The sequence below is a fragment of the Physcomitrium patens genome, chromosome 1, assembly GCF_059467195.1.
Source record: "Physcomitrium patens ecotype Gransden chromosome 1, ASM5946719v1, whole genome shotgun sequence".
NCBI classification, from domain to species: Eukaryota; Viridiplantae; Streptophyta; class Bryopsida; order Funariales; family Funariaceae; genus Physcomitrium; species Physcomitrium patens.
In genome coordinates, this window is record NC_143410.1 from 28,044,433 (window position 1) to 28,059,953 (window position 15,521).

Here is a 15,521-nt window from a genome sequence, read left to right on the forward strand (position 1 = left end):
AGGAGTTAAAACGACAGGTCGCCTGCAGCATCCCAACGTATCGAACCCCCATGGTTATCGCAGAAGATGCTCGAAAATGATTCGCTCAAAGAATTCCTTCGTGTCGAACGCGCGAGTTAGTTATCGCGGTTGAGAACCGACAAAGGACTGCCTCCAAATTCTATCGTGTCGAATTTCCAGGTCATGACAGCAAGCCCTCCAGACCGTCCAATACCAGCTCTAATATGAGTGGAAAAGGTTCGTTGGGCTTGCATGGTTGGTTTGTTAGGAATGTGCCGTGGTGGGCCCTTAGAGTGCCACATAGGAGAAGAATCCGTTAGAGATGTGGGGTCCAGAACGTCATGCATCTACAATGGTTACTGCTGTCATTTCACGGGGGGGTGAAGCTGAGGGCAATTCGCTCTAACCTCCAAGTTCAGTCTATAGAATTCCACGTTTAGGGTGCACCTCTTGGGACCAACCTTAGTCCAGAGCAACAATATTGAATTGCCTGTGTTAGGTTTTGAGGCCACGAATCCGCTTTGGAAAGAAAGGAAACAAAGATGATAAATCAGCAACAAAATTCGGCAAATCCTAACCGAACCCTAAATTTCTAGTTTGGACGAAGTATGGATCCGGATTTTCTGCTGGATTCCAGGTTATTGACGATCCTCGCTGGTTTAAAACTCCGGATTCGGCAGTAATTCCTGGCTCAATGAAGCTTCAGTGGAAGCTTCATTAAAATTCGGTTCAGGATGCAACCAGGTGGCGCGTCCTTCCTAGCTAAGTAAAATAGAATTTCCAAATGGCCCACTATTTACATTTATCTTGACCAGTCTTTCCCATACAGTATCACACCTCCGTCCAAAGCAGAGAGCGATCGGAATCCCGCATATCAATATTCAGCTGATTGATCAATCTTACAATATCGACCTTTAACACCCATTAGAACTTGTTTTATGACCTCATTTTAGCTGTATCGGTGCAGTGTCGGTTTGGAGTTCATGAGCGTCTTGCTGTTTGTTTCCGAGCACGATCTCATTTCTTGAGGAGTCTACGGAGTGCTTATTCGTTTAAATTGTGAGCTTCTCTAAAGTATTCGTGAATCCTTCGCGGGAAGGCAGAAGAAGCGACAGAGAGGAGGAGCATCATGGGCAAAGACTTGGATGCCATCGAAGTGCACGGCTATGCCGCCAAGGACACCACAGGCCAGCTCGTCCCCTTCAAATTCACATGCAAGTATGTGATTGTCCATGAATGTCTTGTCGTTTCGCAATGGAACGATTCAGTGAGTTGAATTACGGTGCGGGGGGTGACTGTTTTATGCCATTTCCTTCCATTCTATACGAATATGTGTTGGTCTCTTATCTGCAGTGGTCTTTGGATTGATGTGTTCAGGCAACCCAGTCCAGAGGATGTAGCGTTTAAGGTCCTATACTGCGGTATTTGCCATTCTGACTTGCACCAAATTCGAAACGAATGGCAGAATGCCAAATACCCTATGGTACCTGGACACGAAGTCATTGGCACAGTGACGGATGTCGGGTCGGAGGTGACGAAATTCAAACCCGGCGATACAGTTGGAGTAGGATGCATGGTAATGTCGTGCCGTAACTGCGACTCCTGCGAGAAAGGGTTGGAGCAGTTCTGTGACAAGGTAGTGTGGACTTACAACTCCGAACTTCCTGACGGCACCACCACCCAAGGAGGATACTCTTCTCACATCGTCGCAAACGAGAATTATGTGCTGCGGATTCCAGACAACCTTCCAAAAGATGCAGCAGCGCCTCTGCTATGCGCCGGAATTACAGTTTGGAGTCCAATGCAGTACTTTGGTTTGAACGTGAAGGATGCCAAATTCGGTGTCGTAGGCTTGGGCGGACTGGGTCACATGGCTGTGAAGTTTGCCAAAGCGTTCGGCATGCACGTTACCGTCTTCAGCACCTCCCCGAACAAGGAGAAGGAGGCGCGCAATATTTTGGGTGCGGATGACTTCGTAGTGAGCAAAAACGAGGATGCCATGAATGCCAAGGCAAAGTCCATCGATTTCATCATCGACACGATTGCGGCGAAACATGAGCTTGGCCCGTATCTCACAACACTGAAAACCAACGGAAAGTTGTGTCTCGTTGGCATGCCTGAGCACGCACTGGAGGTTAGCCCCGTACAGCTCGTAACAGGGCGTAAATTGGTGGCCGGCAGTTTGATCGGTGGCATTCAGGAGACTGCAGAGATGTTGGAGTTTTGCGGCAAGAACAACATCTCTTGCATGGTGGAGACGGTTCCGGTGTCAGAGTGCAACACAGCTATGGAACGTCTAGCAAAGAATGACGTGAAGTACCGGTTTGTGTTGGACATGAAGAACATTGCATAAAGTCGCATCTCCTGAGTAGAAGTTCCAGTATGTGAGAATACCATGCCAATTTAAACTGTGATTGAAACTATTATGAAAGTGAGCCGGTTCACGAAGAGACACAATCTTCTGGAGCGTGACACCCTCAGTTCATGTGCACGATTCACAACCATTATCAAGGAAAGTTGGAGTGGTTAACGGATAGAGAGTTTAGAAATATTTCGTACTGAAATCCTAGTGCAGGGAAGCTGAAGTATGTGAATAATGATAGGATAATATAAACTGAGGCTGCAATGTTGGTCATCAAATCGGATTTCTTGGTATATAGTGAAGTGCTTCCATATTTGTGCTGCAATTGCCCATGGTTCATGAGTCTTCTCATCTTCTTCTCCTGTCGAGAGCTTGAGTTGATTTTACGATTAGAGTCCCTGTTTGTGGCATAATTCCATACCGAGGAATTTCTGATACCGTCTGGGAACCGTCCTTGAAGATCCATTTTCTTGTGCACAAATGCGTGAAAAGAAGAGCTTGCGGAATTTCATAACCGCCACAAAATGTAGATGTGGATACGACTGCTCTCGATTCCCACGTCCTAGAACATCCACTTCTCTTCGTCCGGCTGGTTATACAACATCTATGCTCTCAAGCTCATCAAGCTCATCAAGCTCATCGTCATCAAGCTCACTTGTTCTTGTACTTCGAGCCTCATCGACCCCTTCACGAGCTTGAACGTCATCCTGTGCGGTCCATGCAACGACGTGAGGCGACTATGACATAGAGAGATGTGTCGAGTGGGATGAAACTAGCGGATTGCAGTGCCGGCGGCTGGCAATAAACGCCTTTTCGGCGCAGTTGTGGATGTTCGTCATTGAAGGCAGTTTTCACTGGTCTGTTGCCCTACTCAAACTCATCTTTTAGTTTGTCTTCTTTAAGGATTCGCACAAGTAGTTCTGTATGCATAAAAAACCAGGAGCTTGTCCAGAATCACGTCATAAGAAGACACGGCCATCGCCACAAGAGACAATGGATATCGATGACGGAACACCTCACTAATGATCTGGGAATCGAAGCTGTTTATATCATGAAACACGCAGACAGACACAACCACATTGTGAGAAGCTTACTACAGCAGTTGTAAGCATTACAATCAAGAAAAATCATCTAGACAACAAATTAAAAAATTGTCATGTTTTGCCAGAAATTATTAAAGTCCACTTTAAATCATCACAAATAGACAGAAAAATTCTACATCAAGCACCATGTACAAGTTTTTAGGACCTTATTGATATTTATATCACTTTTGTATATATTTTTAGAATCCTATTAAATTTCCGAAAACCTCCTACAAGATATGATAACCATTTATGATTTTTTAAAAAGGTACAAACATTATATAGTCTTTCAAAAAGTTTTATAGTCTTATTTAGTCAGTTAAAAATATTCTTTAGTCCTTCAAATTTTTCAATCAAAGATTCTTTAAGCTTTTAAAATGTTTAAAAATCTCTCAAAAACTTAGAAATTTTATAAGACCTAATTGCTACAAAATTAATTAAGAAACACATAAGGCATATCATATTCTTGAAGATGCAAGTTTCAAAACAATATAAAAAGTTCATGATTCTTAGTCTTATATCTCTTTATGATTCTAATCTAAAATCTTCTTATAAACCATATGTTTTATGGTCTTTGTTTTGTAGCTTTCGAAAAGAAGCTAAAAAATAAAAATCTAATATTTATAGTATTAAGATATTATTTTTTATATCTAATATATAAAAGATTTTAAAATATCTTACTTCAAAAGAATTTTTTTATTTTAGAAATATATTATTGTTTTACAATTATTCATTAAATATTTGTTGAAGTTTCTTTAAAAAATTAATTTTTATATCTTATATTTTATATTTTTTAAAATATCATAATATATATAAATATATATATATATATATATATATATATAATTATTTTAAATACATTATATAAAATATCTTTTTGTTTTTAAATGGATAAATGATCTAATTATGCTTACTACTAATATGCTAAGAATGTAGTGATCCATCCTAGAGTATGTTGTAGGGTATGGTGCCACCATAAGTATTAAATTTAGAAGGATGTTTTGGAGGATTTGGCTTTCCATTCAAGTCCTATGGTGTTTAAATATTCCAAAAACAAATGGTCAAGTGAGGAATTATTAATGGAATGTCTCAAATTTGAATCCAGTTGGAAAAAACAAGCTATTCCAATGAGCTAGTACTAGTGCAAGAAAGATCAATAATAAACATCTAAAGAATATGTATTACGGACATACATAGGTATTATAGTAAATATCTATATGATTAAATAGGAGTAGATAAAAATAGATTAATTTTATGAGACCTTTTAGAAAAGCTTCTTAGAAGCTTCATAAACACTGTTTGATTTACATATATTTGTAGTTGATTGATAGGTTAGAAACTTGGTCAATAAGTTAACCACGTGTTGATAGCTTGCGGAACAAGTTAACTATGTGGCGCACATATAAAAAACTTACCTTGCAAGTTAAGATACGTATCTTACAAACTCAAGACGTTTTGGAGGTCTTATAGGACATTGTCACGTAGCTCCTAATTAAGAATATATATAGAGGCAAGAGTGAAGCCTTCTTCATTCTTGTCAATGCCTTTCTAGTATTTAGTCTTGTTTCAAGACTTTTTAGTCTTCTTGTTTTTGGCAATAGCCATTTTAGTTCAATATTATATCATCTTTGAGTAATTTTTTAGTTCTTTTTAATGATATAAGACTATATTAAGGATTTTTTTTCCTTGAGATTTATGTCCTTGAGAATATATAAGCTTTGTAAGGCTTGATGTCATACGTTTTTTAGGTTGAAAAAGATTCTAAAGTATTAATTTTCTTTATTTTTTTAATTATCCATTCCTTAAAGCTTTTGTCAAAAGATAGATTTCAATTTCTTTTGTCTTCCGTAGATAGTGCTCTAGAACAATCCAACTTAGTTAAAAAAATTATGTGACTATAGCTTACTTCTTTTGATCTTTGAAAAAATTTAAAACTTTTGTAGCCAAGTTACTTTAAAAGTAGTAGATTTTAAATAGTCCATACTAGGTTCTTCTCTTTTGTAAGTTATTCCAGATGATTGCCATATATAAATCATACAATTGACTAATATTATTAGTACAAAAATAATACTTAAGATACTTAAAATTAATAATTTAATAAATTAATATAGAAGTTTGGAGATAAATAGCAAAAATAAGAGTTTAAATACAAGACTAGGTCCTTGGTAGGATTTTAGAGGAAGAATTTTAAAATAAATACATTATTTCTTAATAGAGCCTATATAGATTTATAATAATATCTTTTATGATTGAATTATTTTATTACAAGTTAAATAAATTAGAAGTGGAAGATAAAATTGAAGAGGTTAATTTATTGAAAAGAAAGAAAGACATATAGAAAGAATAATAAGAAAGTAGAAAAAAAAAAAAAAAAACAAAAAAAGAAGGAAAAAAGTAAAAACATTGATAAAGACAAGAAGATACCTTTTAATTTTGTCTCATAAAATGTTGCTACTTATCATCACCAAAATTGTGCTAAGAGCAAGAAGTAATATTACTTGTTGTCACCAAATCCATGCTATAAAAGAAAGTAACCAATGGTAGAATTCCATTTGTGCAATTTGGGTGAAACTTGGGATATTTATGTAGCTCCGGCAACCTTCATATTGTGTGACTTTGGCTCTCATTCCAATTCCAAACTTGTCAATAGTAACATTTTGAAACATACAAAGTATCGAAAAGACAACCACAATGATAGTAGATTAATTTCCATCAAGATAAGAAGATCTTAATGGATTTTTATTTAATATTGAATTGAATTATAGGCCAATGATGGTAGTTCATAGGCAAATTAAAGTAGTTTCAAAACAAAGGTGTTGCTAAGGTGTAGATATTAAATGCACATCAATTCAAGGTGATAGTTACTAAATTATACTTTCCAATTCTAATTTATAGTCAATTATAAAAAATCACCAAGTAGTCAATATCCTCCATAATCTTATGCCACTACTAGATCAAGTGCCACCACCAAATTAATTGTAGAAGAGATATTATTTACAAATGATTTTTGTGTCAATGAATGAATTTAAAATGGGATAAAATAAACAATAAAAAAATTAAACTAACAATAAGAAAAAGAATTTTTTTAGACATGTATTTTGTAAAGAAATTACTATTGTGAGTGTGAATTAATGGTAGAGATTTTGTTTAATAATTTAGGATTTTGAAGAAGATTAAAAAGTGATTTTATTAGGATTTAAGCAAGAATTATAATTTAATAAATTTATATGCTAACTCACTTGCTATGAACTAGAATAAACTTCTAATTAGTAGAGGTTTATTTTACCTTATATCTTTAAAGGGGATTGATAAGTTCTCTCAATCATTGATAGTATTTTATATTAAAGCAAGAAGACCACCTAATTATTTGATCATTGATGATGCTTTTGTAATTCCATTCAAATAAAATATTTGAAGTACTATCAAGAATCATTCATACCACCAATAAAATCATCAAACATTGAGAGTCTCTTTCGATATTGTGATATTAAATGTATTGTGTCTTACTATTTATTCAAAGAAGAGCATGTTATTTTTAAAGATCTTTATTTTTGTTAAGTTTTCTTGAAGGCTATGACAATCGCAATGTCTTATTTTGTAGTCAGCAAATTATAATTTTTTTTATTTAAATCTGTTGGTTGTTGATTCTCTATTTTTTTAGTGCCACAAATACATAAAAATTACAAATAAGAATAGAAGGTAGAATGCTATCTTTCTTGGATTTTTTTTTTTTTATAACAAAGTTTTGTTATTCTTTTTTTTAATTTTGATGGATGTTGTTAATGAAAATCATCAATCTTTTTTATTACATTTGCAAGATTCTATGTTGGCTACTATACATATTGACTAATATCATATTTTTACCAATAAACAAGATATTCCAACTAACTTTGGAGCCACCTCAAATCTAAGACTTCTTGTACTTTAAATTCTTAATTATTATCTACTTCTACAAGAAGAAGTTGTATTTGTCTTCTTTCTAAAATATTCACTATCTTATACAATTTAAAAAGAGATACATAGAATATGAGATAGATATTTATAGACTCCTATAAATATAATTAATAAGTAACTAAATTGATTTGTTTACAAATAGAAAATAGTCCAAGCCTATTGTAATCCAACTTGTAATTAGAGAGGCTAGTTTTGATATTGCAATGAAGTAATCATATCTTTTATCAACGAGTAATTGAAGTTGTTCTTTGCAATAGACATCTACCTTGGTCTTTTATTATTCTTAAGCTTCTATTAATTGTACCTTTATCATTGGATATAGCTCAAATAAATAATTTATCAAATCTATTGCTACAAGATTATCAACTTTTAAGAAGTCAAAAACATCAAGTCATAGATGATAACCATAATTAGTAAAAAATATATTTATTGTGTAGAAGAATATATCTTGTTATTATAAAAAAAACTCTACAAATGGTAAAAAAATTATCTAATCATCTTATTAGTAGTTAATTAAATATTTCAAATATTTCTCCAAGTCTTGATTTATGCGCTCTATTTATCCATCTATTTGGGAATGAAAAGAAAAAAGATAATTTTATATCTATCTTTAGAATCTTAAAAAGTATTTTTTAAAATCTTCATATAAATTGAATCCTTTTATCTATTATAATATCTTTGAATAATCTATCATAGTGATAGACGTAGTCAAGAAAAAACTTAATTGTTTCTTCATTCATTATAGATTTTATACATAATACAAAATATGCCATCTTGATTAAAAAAAAAATCTATTATCACAAATATAAAATTATAAGAACTTGAGACTAAAAGATCTATAATAAAATCCATAGGAACAAAAGACTATGATTGCTTTGGAATAAGTAATAACTAAAGAAGTCTATAAGGTCTATAATGAAGAGTTTTTGATCTTAAAGAAATGTCAAATAATTGTACAAAGTCTTTGATTGCCTTCGACATTTGATGCCATTGAAAATCTCTAGATATTAGCTTTAAAGCCTTATTATATCCAAAATATCAAAGTATTAGAAATTTGTGACAAACTTAAAGAGCATATAATCATATTTTTTATTTCAAAATATATAATTGTATCTTAAAATAGAATAGATTATTCTTAAATTCAAAATTAGAAGTATCATGAGACTTGAAAGAATTATTCTTAATATCATGAATAAAACAATCAGAGGATATACTTAATTGAACTTGCTTGAGAAAGATTGAATCAATAGTTAATGTTGGTTTTAATGCTTAAAGTTAAAAATGCTTTGGCTTCAAAAGAATAATTCTTTATTGATCACAAGTTGTATCTCTTTTTTTTGGTATAAGATAAGAATATCTAAAAATGACATCTAAATTTATTTATTTTTATTTTTTTAATCAATAAATGATCTTGAAATAAAATCTTGATAAAGACATATTTTAATGGACTTGACAATGATTCAAAAGATGTGTTAACATAAAATACTTGAGATTCTTGTAATTTGTATATATTCTAACTAGATTGAAAGTGTCTTTTAGATAATGACGCCATCTTTGAAACGAATCTATAATTACAAGAAGCTCTTTATTGTAGGTCTTGTAGTTAATCTTGATTATTAAAAAATTATTAGAATAGAAAGCTATTAGATGAAGCTTGTTAGTTATTTTTATTTGTGTCAACACTATACTTAAGATAAAATTTGATGTATCTATTTTCATACAAAATACCTAAAAAAATCAATGCAATATAAAATTGGTTCAAAAATAAATGTTATCCTCAAGGCTTCAAAAGATATTTTGGCTTATTTACTCTACTAAAGTTTGGCTTAAAAATTCAAATGTATAAGAAGAGTTGTAATTTGGAAAAAGATTTTAATGAAGGTTCAATAATAATTGAAATTTTTTTAAAAATATTGTACATCTTTAATTATTTTTGACATCTTTCAATCCATGATAGTTTAAATCTTCTTAAGATCCATTATGAAGCTATCATTTGAAATAATTTAGCTTAAAAATTTAAATTGAGTAGTATAAAATATACATTTTTCTATCTTAGTATATAATTTTATATCTCTTAGTTTTTGTAATATACAACAAATATGAAGTTCATGCTCTTTTGTATTTTTATAATAAATTAAAATATCATTTAGATAATAAATGACAAAGTCATTAAGAAATTCACAAAAGATATCATTCATCAGATATTAAAAAAATTTGTTGCATTTGTGAATCTAAAAGGCATGATATTATATTCAAAATATCCATACCTAATTTAAAATATAATTTTTTATTCATCTCTTTCTTTAATGCATACTAGGTTGCATGCTCTTTATATATATATTTTTTATAGATCTTTGTCATAGATATATACATTTACTTTAATAGTTACTTATATGATTAGGTAGAAGTATATAAATATAGATTAATTTTATAAAGTCTTCTGAAAAAGATTCCTAGAAGTTTCATAGATGCAGTTTTGACGTTAGATATGTTTGTAGGTTAGAAACTTGGCCAACAAATTAACCACGTATTGATAGCTTGTAGAACAAGCTAACTATGTGGCACGTACATAGATAACTTGCATTACAAGTTAAGACATATGGTTAGCAAAGTTAACACATGTTAGAGGTCCTATAGAATATCACCATATAGCTCTTAGTTAGAGAGTATATATAAAGGCAAGAATGAAGCCTTCTTCAATCTTATCAATGCCTTTGTAGTCCTTAGTCTTGTTTTAAGACTTTTTAGTCTTTTTTTTTTGGTAATAGCCATTCTAGTTCAATATTATATCATCTTTGAGTGACTTTTTAGTTCTTTTCAATGATACAAGAGTGTATTGAGATTTTTTTTTTTTTTTTTTTTTTTTTTTTTTGAGATTTATGTCCTTGATAACTTAATAAGAGTATTAATATATTTTCTTTGTTTTTGTCTTGTTTTAGAAGTGAATGGATTACTCCACTCTTATTGTTATATTTTGAAGGTTGCAGACTATCCACCTTTAAACAAAAAATCTTATTTCTTAATACTAATCTTTTTCTTAAAAGAGAGTAGATTATCCTTCTTTGTGGGAAATTTTTAATTAAAGTTTGCAGATTATCTTCTCATTTTTTAACTTTTTGAATTTCTTTGAGTTGTCTATGGAAGGAAAAATTATGGATGCTACTCATAGTTGAAGTGAGAATAGATTTGCAACTATTGTAGATCTTCATGAGCTTGTGAACACTCTAAGAGTAGAAATCTCACATATTTTCAACATGAATCATGGAGATAATATACCTATGCCTATAGAAGAAGTTTATAGTCTACAATAAGAAGTTGTGTAATTGAAAGAAGCAAGTAGATTGACCTCATAACCAAATCTAGAGAATTTTGCTTCTATAAGTATAACAAGGACAAGGATTAGTATGCCTATGTTAGGGACATAGTCCTTAGACCTTTCTAGAGACAAGTTTCTAGAACCTTCTAGAAAGAAGTCTCTAGAAACTTCCAGAAGATTCCTTGAATATTCTCTTAAAATATTCTTCAAAGATCCCCTAAAGATTCTTTGAATATTCCCTAAAGATTCCTTTAGAAGGCTCTAGAAGATTCTTAGAATATTCTACTAGATTCTAGGAAGTTACTTGAGAAGCTTCCTAGCTCTTGGGTAGTTGCTCGAGAAGCTTCATAGTTCTTGGGAAGCTTCTTGATGCGCTTCCTTAGAACCATAGGCCAGTAGTATATATAAGAGTCGAGGCTGAAGAGTTCTTCAGTCTCGACAATACATCTCTTGGAGTTCTAGCTCACCTTTCTGGTGTTGTTCTTGTACTCATCTGTTTAATCTAGTTCTGCCACTTCTTCTTGAACTTCTTGTTAGATTTCAAGTCTGTATTTTGTGTCCGTGACAGTTTGTCGAGACTACCTTTATCTTAATATCAGAGCTGAATCCTTCTTGTTTGAGAGCGGATTACCCCTCTTCTTGAAGGTATTCTAGCGCTTTAGGGGTTTAGCGCTTTAGTTTCTGAACTCCTTGAAGGTGGAATCTGCCAAGACAATGTCTAGAAACAAATCCTTGTTTATAGGTGCAAGGACTTTCATGAAGGAAGCTAAGCAAAATACACCTCTTGTCATCTTTGCAACTCCGACTCGAGAAGATGCAACTCCGACTTTGGTTATTCCAAAGCAGTATGAAGAATTCAAAGATGTCTTTGAAAAGAAGAATGCTAATATGCTGCCAGAGCATCGACCCTATGACTGTGCCATTGAATTGCAAGAAGGAGCACAACCACCTTTTGGACCAATCTACAATTTGTCGCAGACGGAGTTGACTGAGTTGCGGAAGTACATTAACGAGAATCTAGCCAAGAACTTCATCCGTCATTCGAAGTTGCCAACTGGGGCACCAATCTTATTTGTGAAGAAGAAAGATGGCTCACTACGGATGTGCGTGGACTATCGAGGCCTCAACAAGGTGACAAAAAAGAATCGCTACCCACTGCCTTTGATCTCTGGTCTTCTAGAACAACTTGGGCATGCAAGGATTTTTACAAAGATTGACCTAAGGGGAGCTTACAACCTTGTGCAAATCAAGGAAGGAGATGAATGGAAGACAGCTTTTCGAACAAGGTATGGCCATTTTGAATACAATGTCATGCCATTTGGTCTTACTAATGCTCCAGCAGTCTTTCAACACATGATGAATGACATCTTTCGAGAGCATCTAGACGATTTTGTTGTCATCTATCTAGATGATATTTTGATATTTTCTAAGAACGAGGAAGAACATGAGAAGCACGTTCGTCTGGTACTCAAAAAACTACGGGAGTGAGGACTCTATGCCAAATTGGAGAAGTGCTTATTTCACCAAACTGAGATGGAGTTTTTGGGATTCATCGCGACTACGGAAGGATTGAAGATGGATCCAAAGAAGGTGGAAGCAATCATGTCTTGGAAAGTTCCGAAGACGGTTAGGGACGTACAATATTTTCTTGGATTTGCTAACTACTATCGGATCTTCAACAAGAATTATTCTCAAGTTGCTGCCCCCCTCACTCGGTTAACGTGCAAGGACAAGCTCGAATGGGGACCTATCGCAGAAAAAGCATTCCAAGATTTGAAGATGGTATTTACTACAGCTCCAATCTTGGTACATCCGAACTTTACAAAGGCCTTTTATTTGGAGACAGATGCTTCGGATTTTGCTTTGGGAGCTGTACTTTCACAGATGGACGTAGATGAGAAGCTCCATCCAGTTGCTTTCTATTCTCGAAAATTCTCTGCTGCTGAGATCAACTATGAGATCCACGATAAGGAACTCCTTGCTATAGTAGATTCTTTCCAAGAGTGGCGCCACTTTCTCAAAGGAACTGCACATCCAGTGACCGTATATACGGATCACAAGAATTTGGAGTATTTTATGTCGGCTCGGGTTTTGAATCGGCGTCAAGCTCAGTGGAGTATGTCGCTATCTAGGTTCGACTTTGTTATTACTTATCGGCCTGGGAAGCAACAAGGGTTGTCCGATGCATTATCAAGGAGATCATATCTCGTGCCAAAGGCTGGAGATGCAGCATTTGATCAACAGTGCATGACATTGTTGAAGCCAGAGAAATTTCGACTCAACCCAGCTATTGTACCAATTGATGCTGACTTCCTCGACCAGGTACGGGCCGCAACCATTGAAGATTCTCTAGCCCTTGATATCAAGCAACATGCTAGTGATAATGAATTCAAGATGGAAGGAGATCTAGTATATTTCGAAGAGCGGTTGTATATCCCAAAAGGGCCAACACGACTCCGAGTTCTTCAATCTCGTCATGACTTTCCAGCTGAGGGACATTTTGGATTCAATAAGACCTTGGAACTTATTTCCCGCGATTTCTGGTGGCCTCAAATGTGGAAGGGTGTGAAAGATTTTGTTGTATCTTGTGACATTTGTTCAAGATCCAAAAACCCTCGACATCGGCCTTATGGACTTCTACAGCCATTGCCTATTCCGCGCCGACCATGGTCTTCGGTTTCTATGGACTTTATTACGGATCTACCACCATCGAATTCATTTGACAGCATTTTTGTTGTCGTAGATCGGCTTACAAAGATGGCACATTTTGTCCCTTGCAAGAAGACATCGTCAAGCGAAGACACAGCAAGACTCTTTCTTGATAATGTATATCGATATCATGGTCTACCAAATGATATCGTATCAGATCGAGGAACCCAGTTTGTGTCAAAGTTTTGGAAATCTCTTTTTGAGATATTGAAGGTGGATATCAAGCTTTCTTCAGCATTTCATCCTCAAACGGACGGCCAAACAGAACGAGTGAATCAAGTTTTAGAGCAATATTTACGTTGCACCATCAACTATCAACAAGATGATTGGGCCGCATATCTACCGCTAGTCGAGTTCGCATATAACAACACCCTTCATGCGTCAACTCAACAAACGCCATTCTTTTCCAATTATGGATACCATCCGAAGCTTGACTTATGGAGTTCGTCAACGATTAACAATCCAGCAGCTGAAGGATTGGTGAAGGAGCTTTCGCAACTTCAAACTATATTGAAGCTTCAATTGCAAACTGCCCAAGAATCTTACAAGGCGTCCGTGGACAAATTTCGGAATCAGGCACCTAAATTCACGATTGGAGACAAAGTTTGGCTGCTTCGACGAAATATTAAGACCAAGCGGCCATATGACAAATTGGACTATCGGAGATTGGGACCATTTGTTATCCAGAAGCAGATCAATCCTGTAGCGTATCGTCTGGAGTTACCAACTACTATGAAGGTACATCCTGTCTTTCATGTTTCTTTGTTGGAGCCTTATCGAGAATCGTCTTTTCCTGGAAGAGTACAATGTCCACCACCTAGCATAGAAATAGAGAACCACGAAGAATACGAGGTAGAAAAGGTCCTGGATTCACGGCAAAGACGGGATAAATTAGAATACTTTGTGCATTGGAGCGGTTACGATATTAATGAACGAACATGGGAGCCGGCCGAAAATCTCACGAATGCGCCGCAAAAGGTACAGGAGTTTCATCGACGATATCCTGAGAAACCCAAGCCGGTTCGACGATAGCTTCTTACTGAAGCTTGCTCATCCAGAAAACAGAAAAGAGGAGAGAGCACCACCAAAATTCATAGTTGATGTAGTCATTCTCTCCAAGATAGCGTAGAACTTTGTTAGTAGCCCAAGTTTGTTCTTATTGTTTTAGCCTTTGAATATGGATAGCCAAGATACTACACTTGTCATGTCATCTCAAGCAACTAGCTCACGAAGACGACCGCAAGATGAAGAACCGCCTGCACCACGACGACGTCGAAGGATTCCGAGCAACAGATCGCTGGTGATTGTATTTGAGGTCGAGCCTGCCTACAATGGTCAGCCAGAAGGAGTGTTTGCAGGACAATTTCACAATGAAGACACGGAGGTTCATGCTTGGTCAGAAGTTGAAGGCGTGGGCCACTACCGTTGGCTTCAAGGATCATTGAATCACTTGCCTCGTGAACAACAATTGGAGTTCATAGCAGAGGTTATGCGACAGATCTTCATTTTCTTACGTTGATATTGACTGACGATAACATTGCTTCTCGGAGACCTCGAAGCTAAAGGAGGAGGTGATGTTAGGGACATAGTCCTTAGACCTTTCTAGAGACAAGTTTCTAGAACCTTCTAGAAAGAAGTCTCTAGAAACTTCCAGAAGATTCCTTGAATATTCTCTTAGAATATTCTTCAAAGATTCCCTAAAGATTCTTTGAAGATTCTCTAAAGATTCCTTTAGAAGGCTCTAGAAGATTCTTAGAATATTCTACTAGATTCTAGGAAGTTACTTGAGAAGCTTCCTAGCTCTTGGGTAGTTGCTCGAGAAGCTTCATAGTTCTTGGGAAGCTTCTTGATGCGCTTCCTTAGAACCATAGGCCAGTAGTATATATAAGAGTCGCGGCTGAAGAGTTCTTCAGTCTCGACAATACATCTCTTGGAGTTCTAGCTCACCTTTCTGGTGTTGTTCTTGTACTCATCTGTTTAATCTAGTTCTGCCACTTCTTCTTGAACTTCTTGTTAGATTTCAAGTCTGTATTTTGTGTCCGTGACAGCCTAAGAAGTTTGGTTTTGATAAAATTACTAACTAACCTTCAACCTACTA

The 15,521-nt window shown here is 34.8% G+C and overlaps 1 protein-coding gene and 1 long non-coding RNA gene across 4 annotated transcripts; one reads left to right on the forward strand and one right to left on the reverse strand.

The window, feature by feature from the left end:
- The first annotated feature begins 235 nt into the window (after nt 1-235).
- Nucleotides 236-2,687, forward strand: LOC112280435 (putative mannitol dehydrogenase 1). Of its 3 annotated transcripts, none has more exons than XM_090255302.1 (3): nt 236-766; nt 1,104-1,192; nt 1,383-2,687. In XM_090255302.1, the coding sequence occupies exons 1-3, from the start codon at nt 735-737 to the stop codon at nt 2,351-2,353; spliced, it is 1,092 nt and encodes a 363-aa protein (XP_090111428.1). In that variant the 5' UTR covers nt 236-734; the 3' UTR covers nt 2,354-2,687. The 3 variants fall into 3 exon arrangements, with proteins under 3 accessions (XP_090111428.1, XP_090111429.1, XP_024371704.2); XM_090255303.1 differs by having other exon boundaries at nt 237-637; XM_024515936.3 differs by having other exon boundaries at nt 263-744; nt 1,104-1,218; nt 1,378-2,687.
- LOC149989978 (uncharacterized) lies at nt 1,045-1,516 on the reverse strand. The gene is made up of 2 exons (XR_016506050.1): nt 1,383-1,516; nt 1,045-1,192 (listed from the first exon to the last, which is right to left on the reverse strand). It is a non-coding gene; the product is annotated as an uncharacterized LOC149989978 (long non-coding RNA).
- Nucleotides 2,688-15,521: the final 12,834 nt, after the last annotated feature.

Bases quoted from the DNA above. Each gene is read 5' to 3' on its own strand.
- LOC112280435 (XM_024515936.3), top strand. The intron at 1,219-1,377 runs GTATGTGATTGT...TGATGTGTTCAG, and splicing joins CCCTTCAAATTCACATGCAA to GCAACCCAGTCCAGAGGATG.